The sequence below is a fragment of the Oncorhynchus keta genome, chromosome 31 (genome assembly GCF_023373465.1).
Source record: "Oncorhynchus keta strain PuntledgeMale-10-30-2019 chromosome 31, Oket_V2, whole genome shotgun sequence".
NCBI classification, from domain to species: Eukaryota; Metazoa; Chordata; class Actinopteri; order Salmoniformes; family Salmonidae; genus Oncorhynchus; species Oncorhynchus keta.
In genome coordinates this window covers 3,602,244-3,627,289 of record NC_068451.1, presented here as the reverse complement: position 1 = coordinate 3,627,289, position 25,046 = coordinate 3,602,244, and the positions used below count along the sequence as shown (strand labels likewise).

At 43.5% G+C, this 25,046-nt stretch overlaps 2 protein-coding genes across 2 annotated transcripts in view; both read right to left on the bottom strand.

Annotated features, from left to right (window-relative positions):
- Positions 1-1,167: 1,167 nt before the first annotated feature.
- On the bottom strand, positions 1,168-5,688 carry LOC118364224 (riboflavin transporter 2-like). The gene is made up of 4 exons (XM_035745576.2): positions 5,372-5,688; positions 3,129-4,213; positions 2,674-2,797; positions 1,168-2,217 (listed from the first exon to the last, which is right to left on the bottom strand). The coding sequence occupies exons 2-4, from the start codon at positions 4,166-4,168 to the stop codon at positions 2,005-2,007; spliced, it is 1,377 nt and encodes a 458-aa protein (XP_035601469.1). The 5' UTR covers positions 4,169-4,213; positions 5,372-5,688; the 3' UTR covers positions 1,168-2,004.
- Positions 5,689-13,526: 7,838 nt separating this feature from the next.
- Positions 13,527-25,046, bottom strand: part of LOC118364221 (plectin-like) — a 140,830-nt gene continuing 129,310 nt past the window's right edge. The window contains exons 64-74 of the mRNA XM_052489079.1: positions 24,333-24,476; positions 23,606-23,794; positions 23,102-23,216; positions 22,304-22,473; positions 21,854-22,016; positions 21,429-21,583; positions 21,218-21,292; positions 20,952-21,069; positions 15,539-15,693; positions 15,170-15,287; positions 13,527-15,045 (exon numbers count right to left, since the gene is read on the bottom strand). Coding sequence (XP_052345039.1) covers positions 15,020-15,045; positions 15,170-15,287; positions 15,539-15,693; positions 20,952-21,069; positions 21,218-21,292; positions 21,429-21,583; positions 21,854-22,016; positions 22,304-22,473; positions 23,102-23,216; positions 23,606-23,794; positions 24,333-24,476 — 1,428 coding nt within the window. The 3' untranslated portion in view covers positions 13,527-15,019. The remainder of the gene's footprint in view (positions 15,046-15,169; positions 15,288-15,538; positions 15,694-20,951; positions 21,070-21,217; positions 21,293-21,428; positions 21,584-21,853; positions 22,017-22,303; positions 22,474-23,101; positions 23,217-23,605; positions 23,795-24,332; positions 24,477-25,046) is intronic.

The window sequence follows — 25,046 nt, the reverse complement described above, 5'->3', positions numbered from 1 at the left end:
AATTGGTTCGAGAGAGAGTTGGCCATTGCTACTCCAAAGCACCCACCTTCACGTAGGTCAGGGCAGTCCACCTGCATTTCAGTTTGCACATTCACCGAAGCAATAGCGTTCACAGAAGAAGCATCCTAATTGGCCAGGGCTCTCTCGACAAAATAGAGGATAAGTCAAAGAAATCCCTGCATATATTACTCAGCACCTAAAAGTTCTCTAACCTTTGTTATTGATGGGCCCCTGCACACTTCAACCATTAAAGCCACAAATAGACATAAGAGCATATGTATGATATGAGACGACAGGAGATGACAAATCCACTGGGGCCTGAATCAGGCTATGACTTTGTTCCCTCAGTGCTCTCAATCTGTAGGGGGTCTGTAGAGAAAAGGAGCACACACCTGCACCCATCAACTGCTCTCACTCTAAGTTACTGTGAGGGGGTGAGACTCAGGAAATGATCGAGACATGACTCTAGTGGCATGGGGCAATACTCAAGAGACATGCACAACTCCTACGGTGCTTTGAGCAATTTCAGGAAGTGTTCAAAATGCAGAAGGAAGGGCAAGTAGAAAATAACTCATGTAAAAAATAAAGTAGTAAGGCCTCCTAAAAATATAGAAACAATTACCCTTCATCATTATCAATGTGATACAGTGATATTTATAAAATTATATTCATGGGAACATTAATGTGAGTAAATGTGTTGTAAATCAATACATTTAAAAAAAATCCTAAACCATACTGTAAGTCTACCCCGATGATCCAGCTACTGTACAGGACTTACATTTAAATAAATAGCAGGAACATCTCTACACAAAATTAACTATACACGCTTGTTAAGAAAGCAGTGTTAAGGGGGCAAAAAATACATTTTAAAAAGTTGTATTCATAACTAAATACTTTTCCATTAGATCTTGCAGTCAGATTGAAGGCATATGTGGTATCCATAGGTCTGAGCTGTATGCCAGGATGTGGACCCCTGCTCTGTTCAGATCTCACGCTCCAGCTCGTGTTACCATTATCCTAGCCTGACACCTACTGGTCAAATTCTGGAAGCGAAGGATCGAAGTATGATTACGATTACAGTGATGCTTTATACCCATGCTAGTGATAAATAAACTACAGAAATATGATAATGAAGTAAGCAATTAGTAGAGAAATACAAAACATATATTTTTTTTTTTATGTATACATTTTAATTGACTCGAGCCATACATTATGACTGCAGTAAGGTCGTATACAAAGCATGTAAGACAAATTTTGGTTTTGGGAAAAAAAATACATTAAACATAGACTGATAAAGAATAAACATAAATGACCTTTTGGTTGACATTTGCAGTACTAGAAACTCCCAAATGAAGGCACTGTTTTGTCTCTGTAACATATTCCAAGGCATTCAGCTTCTTTTAAAGAAGAATTGCAAAAAAGCTTAGCAATTAAATATTATCATATTTGTGGTCTTTGTAACAATAAAAGTTGGCCTCCCACACTTTACAGATTTCAGATCTTAATTTGAGCCAGCTTGCAACAGCAGGAAAATAATCCTGCAGCAACAGGAAACGTGAATTATTATGTGGATTATAATTCATGCAACATTTTATAGGGAATGAAAACATTTTCACAAGGGAAAATTAAGTCGGAAAATGTCAAAGTGGAAATTGCAAACTTCAGAAGCCTTAAACCTCAAATACACTACACGTTTTATAGATCCTGCATTGCAGAAAAAGCTATCTTGCATCAAGGTGATTAAATTAAGACCCTATGTTTTTCAACTTTATTCAACAGAAAACAAACACAAATGGTTTGGTGCCATTTAGTTTCTAATCTGAGGATGTGCTTCAAAGAGATCCTTCCGCAACCATAGGGAGATATTTAATTGATTTGGCAACAGAGTTGATACGTCAAAATCAGTTTAAAGAGACAAACTCACATGATGAAATATACACATTTCCAGTGTCAACAATTATTGTTTTCTACAGTGAGTTTCAACAGTAAGCCACATCTTGATCCCTACTTTGTGCACATGGTGTTACAAGGGTCCCCTGATTTGAAGAGTCCATAGACACTGACCAAGGGAAACATGGACAGGGCACCCAGCATGGAGCCAAGCTGTACTACTGCTCCACACCACACGAGGGCACTGTGGCCCTCATCCCGAAGGATCACCCCAATGATCACCTTCACATAGGAGAGGGTCAGGACAAACAACATCCAGGCGATCACCTACAACAGAGAGTAGATAGACATTACAAACAAAATACTAGCAGTGTGTCAATATTCACAGTACATTAGAGGATCATTAACTACATAGCCAATAGGACATGCGTTTCGATTGTTTACTGTTGTTTAGGAAGCCTTTGCTTGATGGTCCTTCTGTAGCTCAGTTGGTAGAGCATGGCGCTTATAACGCCAGGGTAGTGGGTTCGATTCCCGGGACCACCCATACGTAGAATGTATGCACACATGACTGACTGTAAGTCGCTTTGGATAAAAGCGTCTGCTAAATGGCATATATTATTATTACCTCAAACATCTAATTTCCACTCAGAAACATGTCATTTTCAATGGCCCAATGAAATCAAATTGACAGTCATGCAGTGTTCAGGTGTTATCAGCAATCTTGCAACGTAACACATGTATTTTCTCTATTTCATGACCTAATAACAGAAAGAGCCTTACTATGAGTGCGGTGCCTGAGACGCTGTGGACCAGTAGAGGACAGGGGCTCAGTGCAGCCATGGCCATGATGTAAGTACCAAACCCTGTCCCAACTATTGTCAGAAGCCCAATCAGCACCAACGACCTGGAAAGAAAGAACAAGGACAAGCTAGAAGGTGAGTTGAGGAAGTGGGTTGGAAAATTCAAGGTGTTTTGGATTAGTTAAACGATCTGTTGAAGTACTGTATTCTTCAGGATGAGACAGTACAATGTTACTTAATGCTGTTTATTCTGCATTTTGTTATAGACGTCAACTTGATTCAGTGACTGACAGTCATTCTATTCCAGCCATCACAATGACTCCTCCCCATGTCTACCTTCAACAGCCTTCACTGGTGACTGCATAGATCTGAGAGAGTCTATGTTCAGTAAATTATTGATCAGTCAGTTATGCTATAGTCCAGAGTTGGGTTTACCTTAAGGGCAGGAACATGGCGATGAAGCAGGCCACGGGGTTGGCCACGGCTGCCATGGTGGCCGCCAGATGGTAGGCCTGGTTCCCGTAGGGCAGACAGGAGTAAGACTGCACTGAGGGCAGCACTGCGTTGGTCAGGGCATTGACCCAGGCCAGAACCACAAAGATGAACGTCACCTCCGGCCCACTGTAGAAGCCCGTCCCAAAGGAGCTCCGCCGGGCTCTCCGGTGGATATCCGGAGAACTGATCATGGGCTTCTCCTCTTGAGGTCTGTGAGACAGGGACAGGGCTTGGTCACTCTTCTCCTCTGCCAGGCCTCTGTTGAAGTAGTGCTCGCGCTTCCTCTCCCTGGCCACGGCCGGGTGGTGGTTGAGCAAGAGGAAGGCGGCAAGACACACCACCATCATGGCACTGAGGAAGAGGAAGAAGACCTGGGCCGAGAAGTTAGCGGGTTGGTATTGAGCCTGGAGCTCTCCACTGGCCCCTACCGTGGAGTTAATCCCTAAGGTCCCATTGGCTAAGCTAGCCACTGTAGCATTCCGACAGTGAACCACCCCCACCCCCTGCACCAGAGCCACTATGGCAGGCACCAAGCCACTAACGCCCTCCCCTACAAAGTACGTAGTGAGGTACTGGGGCCCGAGGCGCATCATGAAGGGCAGGAAGGTGACCGAGGAGGTGCAGTCCACCACAGAGAGTAGGAAACAGAGCACTAGGAGGGGGACACTATGCGTAGCGCCCGCTAGGGACACTGTGTGCTTCCAGAAGAAGGCCAGGAGGAAGGTGGCGACCACGCCCAGGCCCACTATGGAGTAGATGACAGGCCGCTCGTCCAGCTTGCCCGGGCGGAAGCGGTGCATGAGGGTGACGAAAAGGGGCCCCACATTGGCCATCTGGATGAGCACAGTGAGGTAAGAGGGCAGGTACCAACCCTCTGGGATTTCGGGCACTATGAGGGGCAGCTCCACCCACATCCCGTTGATGGCCACCCAGGAGCCCATGCCAAAGAGACATGCCAGCACGTGGGTTAGGAGAGTCATGGTGAAGGGCAGGGGCGCAGCCAGTAAACAACTTGCATAAAGGACCTGAAACACACAAACAATGCACAATTTCATGATTAAAATGCAACAACATACATTATACTGATCATGTACTGATATTTTATTTTTATTGGGGGGGGATAGATTGTAGCTTCCATCAATGCAATTGTCTGCATCATTTCCAATCCCACATTTTTTTTGCAAATTCATACATATCTTTAAATATATATATTTCCTTTATTACCCTCCAACCCAACCACCACTCCCCCATTTGGAGCAAACTAGTGAACAACATGAACTGACATTTGTTGGGGTGCTGAAAGGCATAATTACCAAAAACTATTCATTGTACCAGAACACAGAACTGAATCAAAATACCCATTCTCAGCTCTGCAACATCATCACAATGACAACATTATATGAACAGTTCATCCTTTTCTGTCACATTTCCTTAGTTCCCTTGGTTCTCCTCAAGGTTTGCCTATGTGTAAGTATTGGTGGGGATATCCTCTCACCCACGTTGTCATTGGTTACCAAAGCCAGCCTGTCTGCAACACAGTATGTGACCATAAGACTCAGCAGCCTTCCCTCCCCCGTCCACCCCGAATGTTGAGTCTGGCACAGAGTACCTGACCTTTCACACACAAACCCACTAGTCTCGGAACAGCCCCATATACACAGGCTGAACCTACACTTCATCCTTTTCTGTGCAAGTACAACGTGGTAAGAGGGTGTTACTTCTGCTGGTTCATAGTTGCCTGTAATTCAACGTCTGAAACTGAATAGTTGAGGAGTCACCTCACTCAGTGTATGAATGGAGAGAAACACTGTTCTTGTTTACATACATACTGATACACACATACCCACACACACATAACCTTAAGAGTTTACAGAACTACTGTATGCTCACAGTAACTCAGTTCCTCTTCCTGGTTTTTCTTCAGTTTGAATCCATCCTACACGGAATACATACTAATTCCATCTACTCCACAGTGTAGCTGAGACAATTTGTTAATTCGGCAACATGGGATGTGAGTGATGAGGAAATAGTCAAACCAATAATAGTATTGGTTAGACTATTTCTCTATCCCATGTTGCCTAATTAACAAACAGGCTCAGGTTCAGTGTGGAGCAGATGGATTTACAGAGGCTTGTGGAATTATTGTCTAATTCCCCTTAGACTCAGACGAATGATAATCTTACCTTGTGATGGAGTGGGACTGCCTATTATATCTCCTTCTCTCTTGGGTAAATTCTCACTCCACTGTGATCAGAGCATTATCACATTATCCGGCAAGTGTGTACCTTCAGTTCATATTCCCTTCCCCCTCGTTATCGCTATTACATACACACTCACGAATTCCGTGTATCCCATTCAATTGACAGAACAGGAAGTACACAGGCTCCTCTTGTCTATGACACCGTAATCCCCCGGATTTAAAGGAGCCTCGTTCGAAAAATATTTTTGCCATGTGCTCTGCCTCCCTGCAGCCCCTAGAGCACGAGAGCAGGTTGCAGTTGCAGAAGGGGGAGGGGTCAACTACGTCCCCTCCCCTCTCCTCCACCCCTAGAAAATATGACCTTGGCTCTGCCCCCCTAAACAGAAAACGTTGGCTGTAGCGTGAGAGAAACAGGGAGAGCAAGAGAGAGAGAGAGAAAGAGAGAGAGAGAGAGAGAGAGAGAGAGAGAGAGAGAGAGAGAGAGAGAGAGAGAGAGAGAGAGAGAGAGAGAGGCAGCTGCCAAGTACTCTACTACACACCAGTCATAAGAAGCTGTGTATTTATAACAGAATGTCAGAGGGCAGTTCTGACTACTCCAGATTGTTTTTTTAGGAGACTGTAACCTGAGACCGTGACACTACTAACAGTATCACTGCTCCTAGTTTCCAGTACAGGTTTCCTTTTGCACTGACCTGAAAGGCTGATGATGAAACAAGTTGTCACTCTGCCCCTGAGTAACCTACTCATTTACATCTACTCAAAGGAAATGCAGTATATGCTACTTTGACCACTCTGTGTATCTGTAATGTCAATGACTTGACTGTAAGACAACACACCCAAAACACATGAAAAGCAGGATTGACTTGTTTGCTCAATCTTCTTCCTGTCCCATATTCTCAGCACGTCTCTCCAACAGCCTTGAATCCTTGGAGAGTCATTACATGTGTTTACCCCATAGAGATTGATACATGTGTTTATCTCTATGTTCTACCCTCTAGTATGGCGCCTACAGATGTTGTCACAGTCATATTGTGCTGTTGATCTTTTCTAATTGTTAATTTGACGTGACACAATTTTGGCTGGGTTCAATCCATAAGCGGATTACAGCTCGCTTGACATTCAAAGGTAATTTCCAATTGAGTTGGCAGCGTTTACCTGGAATGCTGTCGACAATCGTCTGTTTGGAGTACATCATGCCTCTACCCTTTTCTCACATATGGATTTTCAGTCAGCTAACATTGTCTTTAGTTTGGTCTGGTCTAATGATTGTCTCCTGATTCAGATGAATGTTGGGCTGCGTAATTGGATCCAACAGTGCATGTAGTATGTAGCTGGAGCATATGAACCAGTCTAATGAGAAAAAAGTGACCCATGTTAAAGCATACAATAACAAAGACTCCACAATACTAAAGGATTATTACCTCATTGTTTTTCTATTTTCCCCAAGAGAAACAGCAGGTGTTTCCTCAAGCTCTTACAACTTGCTTTGTTTTTGCCAACAAACAAAAAAAACAACAGATGGATGCAGCCTAGAGTGAACATATGTTTCTTCACAGTGAAGTTTGTGAAGTGCACCTTCGGCAAAAATACATACATTTATAAAATCATACGTCACCGTGGCAAACTCTGTTTGATGAAACAAGTATTTGAACTATGCCATTTTTTGTTTGACTTGTTCACAACAAATCTTCAGTAGAAATCAACAAGAGTATTAAGTAGACCTGCGGGTCCTTCTTAAACGCTATTGAATATACGGTACATCGCCTGTAGACCAGTAGATGGTGCTAAAAGCATCTGATTTCGTTTTTTTCCCTTCGCGTCTTTATGAAAGGTCTCCCAGAACAGTTATACAAGAGAAAGACAGAGTGATATGAGGACTGATGAGAGAAAGTGCATTCATCTGCATTTGACAATTAACATGCAATGCAATGGCGATTGCATTTCAACTACCCCATGTAATTTCAAGGAAAAGCTCTAACATCATCCATACTGTATTTCACACAAGTTCAACTAGTTTGGTATTGTACAGCTGTAACCAATCTCCAGCCATTATTTCTACTTTACATGAATAATCATTGTGACAAAAAGACCATTCCTATTTGTTCTTCCTTGTGCAACTCTTGGTAAAAGATGCAGTATGTTGTTGACTGTAAAATAAGACATGGAAATAATTGCAATCAAATTAGTTTCACACAGATTACTTGCTAGAAGAAGAGAAACTAAAGAACACCAAACTTCATATTGGATATACTGTACTGTACCACTAATTGCTAGAAAAGGGGGTGTGCAACTTAACGTGAATTGACATTTTAAATCCTATGAGGTATGTCGTCTTAGGTAAGATGTAAAGTAAGAAAAATACTAAGTTCCTCAATTATCTTTGAAGAGACCTGAGGAACTTTGTTGCATCTCTCAATCCAAAATGTTATGTCATTTCTTTTCCAAATACAGTCAAATATGCTTCTGTTAGTCCATCCCAATTACCGTTTAAACTTGATAAATGATAGTTATGCACACCTGAAAAGTAATTGTCATGTGTCAAATAAAATCTATAAAAAGACAGTAAAATAAAAGTGATGATTTTATAACTCATTAAGCAACCAGGAAAAATATCACCCCATTATATATCTATACCAGTGATCCTCAACCTCAGATGGCCATGTAAACATGATGGTATTCAACCCCTTACGCAACACTTCTCAAAACACGATATAGTAGTTCTTCATCTACTAATGACAAATTCCCAATCCTGACCGAAACACCTGACAGGAAGCGCCTACCTGACTCTGTAAGCTTCCTCTCAGTCAGACAGAGTTGGGTGCAGTTGATGGATATTGGCTGCCGGTGTTTGAGTCCCACAGCGCAATGTGATGGTCCTCTGACAGAGTATGTTTGTGTGAGGCTGCCGTGATGATACGCTACGCTCTGGAGCGACCTTGTGCAGGTTGCTGATGTGTCTGTCTGTTAAATAACAGTGGGATGGTGCTTTGTGTGTATAACTACTGTACCAGACTATCACGTGACTCGGGGGGGCTTTGCTGCACTTTGGTTCACAGGGGTCCATTCAGGGAGCCAATGTCCTGGGCTACAGAGGCTGGAGAGGGGGAGAGGAGCTGGGCGGCTGTGGAAGTGAGGTAGGGTGGGGTAGTAGGGTTGTGCCCTCCCTGCTGGTTGGAAGGGTTGGTGTGTAGCCCAGCCTAGCCAACCATACGACAGCTTTGGACAGCAGCTTGTGATTTTTGACTTCAGAGGGGGGGGCTGCATGGTAGCTTTTGTTCAGCATAAATTCCATGATGTCAAATGAATGGACCTGATTGGCCTGGAGCTTGATTAGATGAGAGTTGATTTGAGTGCAGAGAACGAGCACCCCTCCGCCTTCTATCTCAACCCCCCTCCTCTACTCAATTAAGGACAGATATTTATTTGGGCCAGATATTAATTTCACCCTGATTTGATGCTTATTCATTAAAACTTGAGCATGCTTACAGTACAGTAGATGCAGTTTACTGAGCATCTGTCATCTGAACGTGCTACCAAAGGGAAAACATTTCTAGCAATCTTTAACACCCACACTACCAAGCTTATCACATTTTTTGGTGCTGGGAGTTACTGAGCCCAAAATCAACATTGTAGAAAACATAAATAATAAATCTATACAGATCCTTTACCTCTGCACATTTGTTGTCAGCATCCTTTGTCACATTTATGTTTCACAAGATTTTAATGCAAGGCGTATACTTTTAATTGTTTGCTGCTGACAAAGTTCTGGAGTTACGAAAACACATTGTTTATTATTTTTGAAGTTTTTAGCATTGCTTTTTTTCAAAATTTAAGCTGCTCCGAATACCACAAAAAAAATGTTTTACTAATAAACAAACAACTCCCTGATTGTTCCCTGAGCCCTCCCCATCCCTCCCAACATACCCTCCCATGTGCCCACCCATCTCCAACTCTGCCCACCCGCCACCCTTGCTTAACCTATCCTATCATGCAGGGCTTCTACTTTTTGTCTGATACAGTTCTAGAGTTACGATAACGTTTTCTCAGATTGACTTTTTGTAATCCAGGATGGTTTGTCAGATCCATGCGCCCTACAGCCATGGGCTTAAGTTGGATGTCAGGCAGCATTTGGCTGGGAATCGCGAACCATCCTCAGTAACACAGTTCACATTGGTCTCTCATTAAATGAGCTCTTTCCTGTCTTTGGGAAGGGATCCAAGCTGCAAGGCATTGTTCTGACTATTCTTTCCTTCATTATCAGCACAGTGAGAGTGTTGAGTCTGCCAAACAGGACAAAATAACTGTGCAGTTGAAGGAGCCCATGGTCTGCCCTGGAGGAATTTTTTCTCAATTGCTCTCATTGGGCACGTTCACTCAAAGTCAGCGAAGTCAATTGCCTAGGATGCTGAGGTACTGAGTAGTGTAACAATATAGGTATACAGCCTAATGTGGCAAACATGTTTCCCCGCATTGCAGTAAGTAGAGCAGTACAGTAAATGACCAACTCTCATCTGATTTTGTTTTGCAACTCCCTCTGATCCTTCTGCAGGGCATTCTACATCATGTGTTATCCTGACTGAGACACCCTCTGTCCAGAGGTGAAGGGTTAACGACTAGGGAGAACAGAACATTGGTCTATTTTGAGGCATGGATAGTGTATCATAACTGTCCTGGTGTTGTTTTGTTAGACAATGTCAGGCTTCAACACACATGGAACAGAATTTTTAATGTGGCATTTTGATGTGTCCATGCGAAGCAGACCTGTGTTGAGATTGCATTGTGTCTTCTTTCAAATACTTTTCGCTGCGCTTGATTGAGCTTGCCTGGCGGAATGCAATCAACAAATATAGTCCTAAAACTGCAAACGCCACCCTTTCAGCACTCCAAGCAGGCTCAATCGAACACAACTCGGGGCTCTATTCACTCCGCAGAAGTTCAGCTTTACAGCGGGATTGAAATTTCAAAAGGCAACGTTCCTGCTTCGGCGGAGTCTGCATTCACGGTGACCTTTACATTTCTATTGTGGATTCTGGAACGCTTCAGCTTTACAGATTGAATAGAGCCCTAGATCAAAGTATTTGAGAAAAAGCAAACACTATTTGAACCCAGGTCTGGTGGGAACTCGTGAATTGGACAGAAGTCCAGTCACAGGACACTATGGTGGTTTCACTTCAGGCCAAGCCGGTCAAGCAGGTCACTCTCATGACCTGAGTTGGTGCTGGCTGTGTGTGTGGAAACACAATTGACTGTTTTCTTCCCCTTCTCTCTTTCTGCTGGGTCTTGTGGCTCCATTTGAAACAATACACATTTGTGTGTTTTGGGTGACATGTATTAACAGGAAGTTGGACATTTATGAAGGGTCTTAGTGTGGAGAAAGCAGAAACAAAGATTACCGAGTAAGACGACCACCTGGGAATGATGTTAGATCTTTTTCTTTCTATACTCTTATTAGGTACAAGAACAAAAGACATGGTCATTTGAGACTAGGAATAGATTCTTCTCTGATTTTATGTTCCATCATCCTTCAGCACCCTGGTCGTGCTAGCTGATGCTATCAGGATGATGTCCTGTCTCTAATTTATTTCACAGAGTCCTAACATAGAGTATACTATAAAATTCATTATTAGCATACGTGCTACTTCTCTGTAACAATTAACTATGAGAACCCCGTGTGTTTCAACGGAGCAGAGATGATGTCTGAAGGTCAGAAATAAATTATAGGAAATTAAAGCTAAAATAAGTGTGTAATAAAACATGAAAAATGTTCTTAATTTCATTACAAATGGTTTATTTTTACAATAATAGACTGAAAACATTATTAGTGACATGATTCTACAGTGTTCCTAAATTAGATACCAGAACAAGCGCTGGATATAGAAATTGACATGTGCAGTACAGAATGATAGGGGTGCATAGCAGTAGAATAATCTGGCTATTGTGTTTTACAGTACATTGAGATCTGTACTGCCCAATGTTCTAACATTGAAGCGTGGAATAACAGTGGAATGAATCGTTTCTTGTTTTTCTTCATCAGAACTGCATAAAGCCCAAACCTTATTGTGTACACACATGTAAAGTACACACTCCACTGCTTTTGTCATATAAGATTTAACCCTTCTTCGACCAGTCTCAGTAAAATCAAAAACCCACACATACACACACTTGCTTACAGTAAACCATAGAGAAGGCAAGCACTATACAAGACTGAGCAGGGTCCAGATGCCACCTACAGACAACAAAAAAATGTGTCCATTTTAGGACATCGTCAGCCTCAAGCCTCATCTGTCTGAGGTAGAGTTGAGGGTGTAGACTTTCACAAGCATGTCACCTGACAAACAGTTTTCTTTGGGTTTGTAATATTGATGGGAATTGTAGCACCTACACAGTCATGGTGAGTGAATCAATCCTTTGTCTGATAGTTGTTGTATGCGGAGGTGTAATAGTTTGAGACGTTTGAGGAACGTTTGCTATAGGTGGGGCCGTTTGCTTATATGCCTAGGCTCAAAAGGAAGAAAGGGACATACAGTAGGAAGTCAGAAGTTTACATGCACCTTAGCCAAATACATTTAAACTCGTTTAACGTTTTGCACAATTCCTGACATTTAATCCAAGTAGAAATGACCTGTTTTAGGTCAGTTAGGATCACCATTTTATTTTAAGAACATGAAATGTCAGAGAGAAATAATTATTTCAGATTTGATTTCTTTCAGCACATTCCCAGTGGGTCAGGAGTTTACATACACTCAATTAGTATTTGGTAGCATTGCCTTTAAATTGTTTAAATTGGGTCAAACATTTTGGGTAGCCTTCCACAAGCTTCCCACAATAAGTTGGGTGAATTTTGGCCCATTCCTCCTGACAGAGCTGGTGTAACTGAGTCAGGTTTGTAGGCCCACTTGCTCGCACAAGCTTTTTCAGTTCTGCCCACAAATTTTCTATGGGATTGAGGTCAGGGATTTGTGATGGCCACTCCAATACCTTGACTTTGTTGTCCTTATTAAGACATTCTGCCACAACTTTGGAAGTATGCTTGGGGTACTTGTCCATTTGGAAGACCCATTTGCGACCAAGCTTGAACTTCCTGACTGATGTCTTGAGATGTTGCTTCAATATATCCACATCATTTTCCTCCTCATGATGCATCTATTTTGTGAAGTGCACCAGTCCCTCCTGCAGCAAAACACCCCCACAACATGATGCTGCCACCCCCGTGCGTCACGTTTGTGATGGTGTTCTTCAACTTGCAAGCCTCCCCCTTTTTCCTCCAAACATAACGATGGTCATTATGGCCAAACATTTCTATTTTTGTTTCGCCAGACCAGGGGACAATATTTGTCCCCATGTGCAGTTGCAAACCGTAGTCAGGCTTTTTATGGTGGTTTTGGAGCAGTGGCTTCTTTCTTGCTGAGTGGCCTTTCAGGTTATGTCGATATAGGACTTGTTTTACTGTGGATATAGATACTTTTGTACCGGTTTCCTCCAGCTCTTCACAAGGTCATTTGCTGTTGTTTTGGGATTGATTTTCACTTTGCGCACCAAAGTACGTTCATCTCTACGAGACAGAATGCGTCTCCTTCTTGAGCGGTGTGACGGCTGCGTGGTCCCATGGTGTTTAAACTTGCGTATTGTTTGTACAGAGGAGTGTGGTACCTTCAGGCGTTTGGAAATTGCTCCCAAGGATGAACCAGACTTGTGGAGGTCTACAAATTTTTACTGAAGCTGATTTTATTTTGATTTTCCCATGATCGAAGCGAAGAGGCACTGAGTTTGCAGATAGGCCTTGAAATACATTAGCCAATTAGATTCTTCTAAAGCCATGACATCATTTTTGGGAATTTTCCAAGCTGATTAAAGGCACAGTCAACTTAGTGTATGTAAACTTCTGGAATTGTGATACAGTGAATAAGTGAAATAATCTGTCTGTAAACAATTGTTGGAAAAACTACTTGTGTCATGCACAAAGTAGATGTCCTAACCGACTTGCCAAAACTATAGTTTGTTTACAATACATTTTTGGAGGGGTTGAAAAACGAGTTTATGTAAATTTCCGACTTCAACTGTAAATTAATATGTTGGTTTGCATAAAATAGTCCGTATTAAGACCCGAATGGAAGAAAGAAAGTCAAGATCTCAAGATCTTGAGAACTACACTTTTGTATTTTGGGAGGGTCACACCCCGTGAAACCCTGTAGAAATACAGTTGTTCATCGTAAATAAAAATAAACATCAGTCTATTTCTCTAGTCCTAAACACTGAAGCTAAGTGAATGAAATCAGAAAATGTGTCACCACACACACACATACAGAACCAAACCGATGCACTGACTGTAGTTCAGTAAATAAAAAGTGCATTTCATGGGGAGAAGTTAATGTGTGAAGAACATAACTTGCCATATAAAACCTTCAGTAACTATACAGCAGTAACATAAAAGAGTACATCTACAATATCACAGTAATGTTCCACTTAAACATTGAACACTTAAACATCAAAAGGCAAAACCAAACCTGAGAAAATAATCTCAACAAAATAATGACGCATCTTCATACATTTTTTTGAACTTAAAATGTAGCATTTAAAACAATACTTGAACAGGATGTCAAAAATAAATCTTTAACAGTGAAGCATCAGTTCAGGTTAAAGTGACAACACGAAATAGCAATGTGGGCCCCGCCAGCAGTGTTTCCTTAGCCTGGCCCCAGATCTGTTTGTGCTCGCTTGCCAACTACTATGGACGTTGTTGGCGAAACAGTACAAGCAGATCTGGGACCAAGCTAGTGTTTTGCTATTATGTCGTGGAAAAATAATTACCACGGTGAAAGATGATGGAACCATTCATTGGCTGTGTAGGTTTTTTTGGAGTCATCTTTTGGACGGTCTGTGTCTTGTTACTAAACACAGGGCATACTAGCACACCTTCACATATTTGCATGTGAGCGCATTTTACAGACACACTTCTTTAGAAGGAGAAATGCACTACACACAATAACATAAAGGAACTAATTATGACAGTCGCTGATGAAATCCTGACTTTATATAGCTTCAAAAATGAAAATCCAGTTTCTGCTAATACACGTGTTTGTCCTTGTGGAGTTTTGTGATTTAGCTTCAGGCCTCATCGTTGCTTGATTGCAGCCTGCCCTGATATCATTATAAGGGCACAGGGTGAAACAAATATTGAAGCTAGATTGTAATCTATACTGATAACCGTCATGCAATGTGTATCCGTGCAGACTGTTCCAGTATCTCCATCCTCGGACTCTGTCATATTCGGAAAACCAGTGTTGAAGTTGCATATTGATATAGATGATCGAAATGACGACTATATCAATACAATGACTCAGAGAGGAGTGTAGTGGGATATGTCCAGGTTTAGGTCAGAGGTCATGTCCATATCCCTAGCTGAACAATCAGAGGCTCTTCACAGAGCCTACAAACACAGTGTCAAATAGAGAATCAGGCCCTTTTGTATCACTTCTGAAGATTATGGAGTTCCCCTTAGTGGCAGTCTATGGGCTTGTGACTGAGGCCTTGTCTTGTTGGTCTCTCTCTCTCTCTCTCTGGACCCCAAGGCTGTAGTGGAGCTCATCACTGTAGTGTTCACATGATGCGCATTGTGGACATACCTTCCTCATCATGTGGGCAGTCTTTCAGCTTCCTCTTAAAATACAAAAAAAACAAAAGCCATTATGTCAATGTAGTGGCTATCATGTTGAACTCATCTGAACTGTACTATAATTGCAAGTCCAATTCCGTTCATAGAGGGTTGATTTACTGTACACACCTGATTGCGAAAGAGAATCCTCATCCGCAGTGGAGAACTGTAGATCTGACCCCAGAGCAGCTATGGAGCTCCTGGGCCGGATGCAGCGGTCGCCTGAGAGACTCCTCCGCAGTAAGGCCTGGAACATGGAATAGAGATGATCAAATAGAGATGATCAACTGATACAAGCCACCTCAATGACATGAATAGATGATCTTAACTTATTGCTTTGAGGACTACCATACTTCTACAAAGGAGAGTGTGTTGGTTTGGGGCTAGTACTATAAAGTTACAGTGGTAAGCTTACCTTGTTGGTTTGTAGGCTTATACACAGGTAGTAATAATAGTGTTTCGGGGTTTGGTAGTACACTATGATAGACGTGAGCTTACTTTGCGTGTTAGAGGGCTGCTTGGAGCCGAGGCGCTGCTGTAGAGACTCAGGCTGGAGTTGGACCTGCTGACCGTCAGGGTTTTAGACGAGCCTCCTTTCTGGGAGTTGTCGAATAAATACTTCTCCTTTATCTTTAGGTTCGTCCGACCTTTCACTGTGAAATAAATAGCAGACATCAATGGTCATTGTGAATCTGGCTTCATTTTCAAGTCATGTCCAAGATGGCATAGCAGTAAGTCGTCCTGTCGTATCGTGTCCCCTGTATATATCGTCTCTTTTTCGTTTTACATATTTTTCTTCGCATATCTTTAAAAACATTTTGCTAAACCTAAGCTTCCAAATACTCTCCTGCAACCCGCCTCACCCAATGTAGCTACTTTTTCCTAAAGTATTTATATTTACTTCGGAACCGGAACCCCTCAACTGAAGCTAGCCAGCTAACCACCAGCTAACCACCAGCTATGCTAGCGGTCTTCAGCTAACCGGTCATCAGCTAACCTTTAGCTCGGAAAGCTCTCACCAGTTCGAACAACGCAACGCTAACCAGAGCATAACGGACCTATTTATTTTTTATCCCCGGACTCCCACCGCAAACGGAACATTTTTCAGCTGGATCTTCACAACTAGCTATCGAGCTAAACCGCAACCCTGGTTGATTACTCTTGGCTAGCGTTTCCACCCACTTAGCTTGAAGCTAGCCCGGCCAGAGCCCCTGTGCTACCACCGTAGCATACTCCTGGGCTACAATACCTGGACCCACGACAGGTCTATCGATGTCACCACATGAAGAGGAATAAACAGACTCACCCCATCGCAACGTCCCCCAAAGGCTAACTCTCTAGCCCTTGCTATCTCCTTGCTTGCTAATTCGGCCTGCTAACTGCTAGCTTGTTTAGCCCAGGTCCGCTAACTGCTACCTTGTTTACCCCGGCCTGCTAACTGTTAGCTTGTTAGCACAGGCCTGCTAACCGTCTGCATCGCCGCGTCCCAAACACTCAGTGGCCCATATGTACTTTCTATCTCTTCCCGATTTAAAAATGTGTTTATACCTTCCGGAAACCTGCCTCACCCAATGTGATACGGAATCGCTATTATTTTTAATTTTTAGAACACACTCAAGAACCTCCAGAAGCTAACCAGCTAACTAGCTACAAGCTATTTAGTCATTGTTAGTTTTTTAACCTGGATAACACTCGCCAGTCCAGCTCCCCTGCCCCATCCACCGCTGCCCCTGGACACTGATCACTTGGCTACATAGCTGATGCATGCTGGACTGTCCATTAATCACGGTACTCCATTCTGCTTGTTTGTTTTATCTGTCGGCCCCGTTGCCTAGTCAACGCCATTTTACCTGCTGTTGTTGTGCTAGCTGATTAGCTGTTGTCTCACCTACTGTTTTAGCTAGCTTTCCCAATTCAACACCTGTGATTACTGTATGCCTCACTGTATGTCTCTCTCAAATGTCAATATGCCATGTATACTGTTGCTCAGGTTAATTATCATTGTTTTAGTTCACAATGGAGCCCCTAATCCCACTCCTCATACCCCTGATACCTCCTTTATCCCACCTCCCACATATGCGGTGACCTCACCCATTACAACCAGCATGTCCAGAGATACAACCTCTCTCATCATCACCCAGTGCCTGGGCTTACCTCCGCTGTACCCGCACCCCACCATACCCCTGTCTGCGCATTATGCCCTGAATATATTCTACCATGCCCGGAAACCTGCTCCTCTTATTCTCTGTCCCCAACGCTCTAGGCGACCAGTTTTGATAGCCTTTAGCCGCACCCTCATACTAATCCTTCTCTGTTCCGCGGGTGATGTGGAGGTAAACCCAGGCCCTGCATGTCCCCAGGCACCCTCATTTGTTGACTTCTGTGATCGAAAAAGCCTTGGTTTCATGCATGTCAACATCAGAAGCCTCCTCCCTAAGTTTGTTTTACTCACTGCTTTAGCACACTCTGCTAACCCTGATGTCCTTGCCGTGTCTGAATCCTGGCTCAGGAAGGCCACCAAAAATTCAGAGATTTCCATACCCAACTATAACATCTTCCGTCAAGATAGAACTGCAAAGGGGGAGGAGTTGCAGTCTACTGCAGAGATAGCCTGCAAAGTAATGTCATACTTTCCAGGTCCATACCAAAACAGTTCGAAATACTAATTTTGAAAATTACTCTCTCCAGAAATAAGTCTCTCACTGTTGCCGCCTGCTACCGACCCCCCTCAGCTCCCAGCTGTGCCCTGGACACCATTTGTGAATTGATTGCCCCCCATCTAGCTTCAGAGTTTGTTCTGTTAGGTGACCTAAACTGGGATATGCTTAACACCCCGGCAGTCCTACAATCTAAGCTAGATGCCCTCAATCTCACACAAATCATCAAGGAACCCACCAGGTACAACCCTAACTCTGTAAGCAAGGGCACCCTCATAGACGTCATCCTGACCAAAATGCCCTCCAAATACACCTCCGCTGTCTTCAACCAGGATCTCAGCGATCACTGCCTCATTGCCTGTATCCGCTACGGTGCCGCAGTCAAACGACCACCCCTCATCACTGTCAAACACTCCCTAAAACACTTCTGTGAGCAGGCCTTTCTAATCGACCTGGCCCGGGTATCCTGGAAGGACATTGACCTCATCCCGTCAGTTGAGGATGCCTGGTCATTCTTTAGGAGTAACTTCCTCACCATTTTAGATAAGCATGCTCCGTTCAAAAAATGCAGAAATAAGAACAGATACAGCCCTTGGTTCACTCCAGACCTGACTGCCCTCGACCAGCACAAAAACATCCTGTGGCGGACTGCAATAGCATCGAATAGTCCCCGCGATATGCAACTGTTCAGGGAAGTCAGGAACCAATACACGCAGTCAGTCAGGAAAGCTAAGGCCAGCTTCTTCAGGCAGAAGTTTGCATCCTGTAGCTCCAACTCCAAAAAGTTCTGGGACACTGTGAAGTCCATGGAGAACAAGAGCACCTCCTCCCAGGCTAGGTAACACGGTCACCACCGATAAATCCATGATTATCGAAAACTTCAACAAGCATTTCTCAACGGCTGGCCATGCCTTCCGCCTGGCTACTCCAACCTCAGCCAACAGCTCCGCCCCCCCCCCCGCAGCTCCTCGCCCAAGCCTCTCCAGGTTCTCCTTTACCCAAATCCAGAAAGCAGATGTTCTGAAAGAGCTCCAAAACCTGGACCCGTATAAATCAGCTGGGCTTGACAATCTGGACCCTCTATTTCTGAAACTATCCGCCGCCATTGTCGCAACCCCTATTATCAGCCTGTTCAACCTCTCTTTCATATCGTCTGAGATCCCCAAGGATTGGAAAGCTGCCGCAGTCATCCCCCTCTTCAAAGGGGGAGACACCCTGGACCCAAACTGTTACAGACCTATATCCATTCTGCCCTGCCTATCTAAGGTCTTCGAAAGCCAAGTCAACAAACAGGTCACTGACCATCTCGAATCCCACCGTACCTTCTCCGCTGTGCAATCTGGTTTCCGAGCCGGTCACGGGTGCACCTCAGCCACACTCAAGGGACTAAACGATATCATAACCGCCATCGATAAAAGACAGTACTGTGCAGCAGTCTTCATCGACCTTGCCAAGGCTTTCGACTCTGTCTATCACCATATTCTTATCGCCAGACTCAGTAGCCTCGGTTTTTCGGATGACTGCCTTGCCTGGTTCACCAATTACTTTGCAGACAGAGTTCAGTGTGTCAAATCGGAGGGCATGCTGTCCGGTCCTCTGGCAGTCTCTATGGGGGTGCCACAGGGTTCAATTCTCGGGCCAACTTTTTTCTCTGTATATATCAATGATGTTGCTCTTCCTGCGGGCGATTCCCTGATCCACCTCTACGCAGACGACACCATTCTATATACTTTCGGCCCGTCATTGGACACTGTGCTATCTAACCTCCAAACGAGCTTCAATGCCATACAACACTCCTTCCGTGGCCTCCAACTGCTCTTAAACGCTAGTAAAACCAAATGCATGCTTTTCAACCGATCGCTGCCTGCACCCGCATGCCCGACTAGCATCACCACCCTGGATGGTTCCGACCTTGAATATGTGGACACCTATAAGTACCTAGGTGTCTGGCTAGACTGCAAACTCTCCTTCCAGACTCATATCAAACATCTCCAATCGAAAATCAAATCAAGAGTCGGCTTTCTATTCCGCAACAAAGCCTCCTTCACTCACGCTGCCAAGCTTACCCTAGTAAAACTGACTATCCTACCGATCCTCGACTTCGGCGATGTCATCTACAAAATTGCTTCCAACACTCTACTCAGCAAACTGGATGCAGTTTATCACAGTGCCATCCGTTTTGTCACTAAAGCACCTTATACTACCCACCACTGCGACTTGTATGCTCTAGTCGGCTGGCCCTCGCTACATATTCGTCGCCAGACCCACTGGCTCCAGGTCATCTACAAGGCCATGCTAGGTAAAGCTCCGCCTTATCTCAGTTCACTGGTCACGATGGCAACACCCATCCGTAGCACGCACTCCAGCAGGTGTATCTCACTGATCATCCCTAAAGCCAACACCTCATTCGGCCGCCTTTCGTTCCAGTACTCCAGTACGAATTGCAAAAATCGCTGAAGTTGGAGACTTTTATCTCCCTCACCAACTTCAAACATCAGCTATCTGAGCAGTTAACCGATCGCTGCAGCTGTACATAGTCTATTGGTAAATAGCCCACCCATTTTCACCTACCTCATCCCCACAGTTTTTATTTATTTACTTTTCTGCTCTTTTGCACACCAATATCTCTACCTGTACATAAACATCTGATCATTTATCACTCCAGTGTTAATCTGCAATATTGTAATGATTCGCCTACCTCCTCATGCCTTTTGCACACATTGTATATAGACTCCCCCCTTTTTTTTCTACTGTGTTATTGACTTGTTAATTGTTTACTCCATGTGTAACTCTGTGTTGTCTGTTTACACTGCTATGCTTTATCTTGGCCAGGTCGCAGTTGCAAATGAGAACTTGTTCTCAACTAGCCTACCTGGTTAAATAAAGGTGAAATAAAATAAAAATCGAAGCAAGCGTTTTGGGAGGATGTAGTGGATGCAATGCAAGTGGAAATGGACTGTATTAAAGGCATGCGGAAAGAGCTTTCCAGTGCTTCTCAGGTCACCACGGACGCTGTCCACATGCTTTCGAATGCACTGCTAAAAACTGATACAAGCTTTCCCACTAGCATTGCTAAAAAACAAAATGCTAGCCAAGAGATTATGGATGTTGCTAAATGACCAGCTAACAAACTTCAAAATGGTTCGGATGAAATGTCAACATCCAAAATAAGACGAAAATAAACTAAAAGTTAAAACCTTATATTTGAGAATTATTCATCAATCAATGCGGCCCTACTTTAAGTCTCCACTAACCTCTACAAGGGTCATTCTTGACCAGGAATTCATCCAGTGCTGTCCAACCTCCTCCCACTCGTACCATCAGGGTACTGCGCAGGATACGCACCATCCGCAACTGTTGGGAATCCCCAAACTACAGCAGAGGCCAACGAAAAACATAACTGGTTTCAATAGTCTGGCATTAACAACCCTATGACCAAAGTTTTCTCAGGGTTCAGTTCAACACATGTTCATTGTTACAATGACCGACATGCAATCAGAAGGGTTTTCCGGTCCCTCACCCTGTAGCGGTTGGCACTGATCTGCTCCACCTGGAACCTCTTGGGACAGTTGCACTGAGACACCTGTCGACTCACCTGAGGGAGATACGGGAGTTCATGAGTCAGATAACGTTCATCAAACACAGCCGTGTTCAGGTGTAATACGTGGAACTGTATGCTGTTACATCGTTGGAGATCATGGGCATGAAAACAACTCTGGGAGACATTTCACCTCCTCGTTGATCTGATCTGCATCTAGCGTCCTCCTGTAGGGATCCCGGCTGGGATGGAGGGCACTCACAAACTCATAGTAGTCAATGAAGCCGTCCCCATTCATGTCAAAGATATTGGCCACTGCATTCATCTCCAGGGAGTTGGTGGGGAATTCTAAAAAGGTAATATGTGGATTTGTTTTAGTGTTTTAGACATTGAATCAGTGATGGGAGATGACATTTAAATAAGATTTTAATGACAGACTGATGAAAGGTTTCTGCTGATTAAATAAGGCCATCGTTCTTTCCAGGACATTAGTACCAAGTGGCAGTTTTATACACAAATCAAATCAATAATGAATGGGCGTTGATATTGATTAAATGGATATAGAGTTTGAGTGACCGATGCTGAGAAGCAAGGAGTGGGTATGAGGGCAGGGCTTACTGGATGCCAGGACATTGTCGATTAACTCCTTCTTGCTGATTCGTCCGTCCTGGTCCCTGTCGATGTTTCGGAACACATCTAGGATCCGAGACTTGAGGTGGCTGATCCACTGCATGTAGCGCTTTCGCCAGACGTTGAAGTCAAAGTTTGCAAATTCCTCCATCTGTTTGTTGAAAGTCAATAATATTAGTGACAAATGACATTGACACTGTACATAGAGTAATTTAGATCCAGATTTGAAGCTATTGAAAGGGAAACTTGGTAACACTTCCAATGAATACCCTCTTAATAATGCATTTTTACTATGTCTTATTAACTAATGCACTTTAATGCACCAAAAGCTGCTCGCGAACGTTTACAACTAATGTTCATAAAGCATGTACGGGAACGCAGCATACCGCTGTGAAGCAAAGAGTTAACATATAGCTGGCAATATGTTGTGGCAGTCACCTCTTGGAGTCTCTGCTCGTGCTGCTCTAGGCGGCCCTGTCTGGCCAGAGCCAGGAGCCAGAGTTTCTGCCAGTGGCTGACCAGCTGACGCAGCTGAGGGGTCTGAGGGTTCAGGTTCTCCAGGGGGAGAGGGATTACTATAGGCTGGAGTTTCAGAGTGCTCCTCCTCTCTGGAGCAAACACAGGAAGATGGATACCTCAATTAGCTTAGTATCTACAAACATCCTTTTACATAAAAAAAAACATATTTTATCTGAAAATCAAATCATTTCTGGGGAAACCTTACTGTGGTTAAAAATGTACAAAAACAGCAAAGAGCAATTTCTCAAGCAAGAATTTAGCAAGGACTGTCTGGGAGTGGTCTGATTGGGTGGAGGGGGGACTGACAACGAGCAGTTATTGGCAGAGAGGTTTGGAACTCTTTAGTCTTTTAAGTAATTTACCGCCTGGTGATGTCGATAGGCAGGCCAAAACTCAATCCCATCAAAATAGGCAGAACTTTCTGGTGGTCTTTTCAAACAGCTCTTACACTAAAAAAGGCATTATCATCATTTTCACAATTTCACACCATTATTCCAACTTCATAGTGTGAAAATATATACAGTATAAAACACAGGACAATTAATTACGTGTGGCCCTTTAATGTAAAATGTGTCCATGTTTGACATAATCCCTCAAAAAATGTGCACGTCAACATTTTAATATGGCTCAGATTAGTGCTGTAAGTGAAACAGGTATTCAATAAAATACAAAGTCCCTAAGCCAACAGGTTGCTGCAAACCCTAACCCTTCACTTACTTGTCAGTGCCTTGCGGCACGGCGAAGCCTGCTGTTTGGGGATCAGCTTCTGTTTGCAGGATTTTGTGGCATGTTCTACATCTGGTAGTTTTCGGTTCAGCTCCTCCATTAATACCTTGGAGAGATGAATGGTGAGTTATTATTTGAGTCTTAACTAAATAGAAATTGAGTCTGTAAAGAACAAAATAGATAGTATTTTGTGAACTAATACTCACACTTGACTTCCCCCTCCCCCTTAATAGCGCTGATTTTGCTGATAGCTACTTTATTGAGGGACAATGTCCTTACTATGTGATATGTGGTTGTCCCACAAAGCTATCTTAACATGAATGCACTAACTTTAAGTCAATGACTAAAATGTCAAATGTAAATGTATTTGCTTATTGTATACTGTGTGGATTGCAACTGTTTAGCTGTGTTTGTTAGTCCTGTGCTCTGTATGGTTTGTAGCTCGTAGAGACTCTATGGTTCGTGACTGTGAAACTCTGTGTTCATGTACTATACCATGTGTTGGACGATGAGTTCCTGGTTGTGTTCTATGCTCTCAGCCGGTGGCTCCTGGTCTCTGAGGTCGAGGGCCTCCTCGGCGGATGAGATCCAGTCCAGTAGGAGCTGCAGATTCTCCCGCTCATCCTCCAGAGCAGACAGGTTGGCCTGGATCCTCTGGCCCTGCTGCTGGGCCCAAGTCTGCACCTGAATCGGAGAGAGAGAGAGAGAGAGAGAGAGAGAGAGAGAGAGAGAGAGAGAGAGAGAGAGAGAGAGAGAGAGAGAGAGAGAACACCAGCAAAAGTTACTTCTGGATTCTGTGTTGTCTACAGGGAATCAGCAAGACTAACTGCAGACTGACTGACTGCAAATTGACTGACAGGCTGGCCAACTCACTCATTCCCTTTGCACCGGCTAGCGCATCATAGGCAGCAACAAAAACCTAATTTATCTTCAAAATGGATCAAACATTCACAGTTTCTTTGGTGGGGGAGGGGCAATGTAAATATAACCTAGCGTAGCAGGTGTAAAAAGACGCCTGAGCAGAGATCCCACTTCAGGGGAAGCAGAAGTTTGGCTGTAAAATACTGTAGCCCTGAAAACCGGATGTTAGTGTTTTCTGGTGGCTCCGCAAAGGCTAATTTAAATACCTCAAAGAAATAAGGCTACACTGACACAATGCTTAAGTCATTATCATTACATTTTTGTCCTACGTAAAATCCTAAGTAGGTAAGAGTGGTCTCACCTCTTCGTAGCGGGTCTTGGTGACGCTGATCCAGGACTTGAGTGTGATGATGGAGTCTGGGTGACAAGAGGACAAGATTTCCTCACTCAGACACTGGATGCTCTCTAGCTCCATCTCCTGGAAGCTCAGGGAAGTGATTGACTCCTGGACACAGGGCACCAACACAGAGCTCAGTATACCCCCTGTCTACTGGGTAATGCCATCAAACTATAAAACTACGAGTAAATACAAAATTATCTGAAGCGTGGTATCTTGAAAGTCAGTAAAGCTGAAAAGGCAACCACAAAACTGAAACTACCTCCCTCCAGCCATCTGAGTCCATCACCATCTTTCAGTCGAGCCCTACCCCTTCATCATGGCCTGCCCTTGAGCCCACTATCCTCACACACTCTTCTCAAGCACCCACTATCTTCCACTTACTCACAGACACACACAACACCGGCTCACTCAGTCGTGCACTGACACATCACACCTTTTCCCTTCCTTGAGCCCAGACCCTACTCTTTGTTTCGCGTTTTTGTCCTTTTGTTTGGTTTGGCGTTGTTTTGTTTTGATTTCAATTTCTTGCTTTTCATTTCTACAATTTTAAAGCAACTTTGGGTACTTGAAAAGCGCTTTATAAATACCATGAACTATTATTATTATTTATAATGATGATTATTATTATTATCAAATGCTAGATAAAGCATCAGGCTTTTATAACTTGTATCTCGC

Bases quoted from the DNA above. Each gene is read 5' to 3' on its own strand.
- LOC118364224 (XM_035745576.2), bottom strand. From the start codon at position 4,168: ATGACTCTCCTAACCCACGTGCTGGCATGTCTCTTTGGCATGGGCTCC. The intron at 2,798-3,128 runs GTAAACCCAACT...CTTTCTTTCCAG, and splicing joins GCCATGTTCCTGCCCTTAAG to GTCGTTGGTGCTGATTGGGC. The intron at 2,218-2,673 runs GTAAGGCTCTTT...TCTCTGTTGTAG, and splicing joins TCTCAGGCACCGCACTCATA to GTGATCGCCTGGATGTTGTT.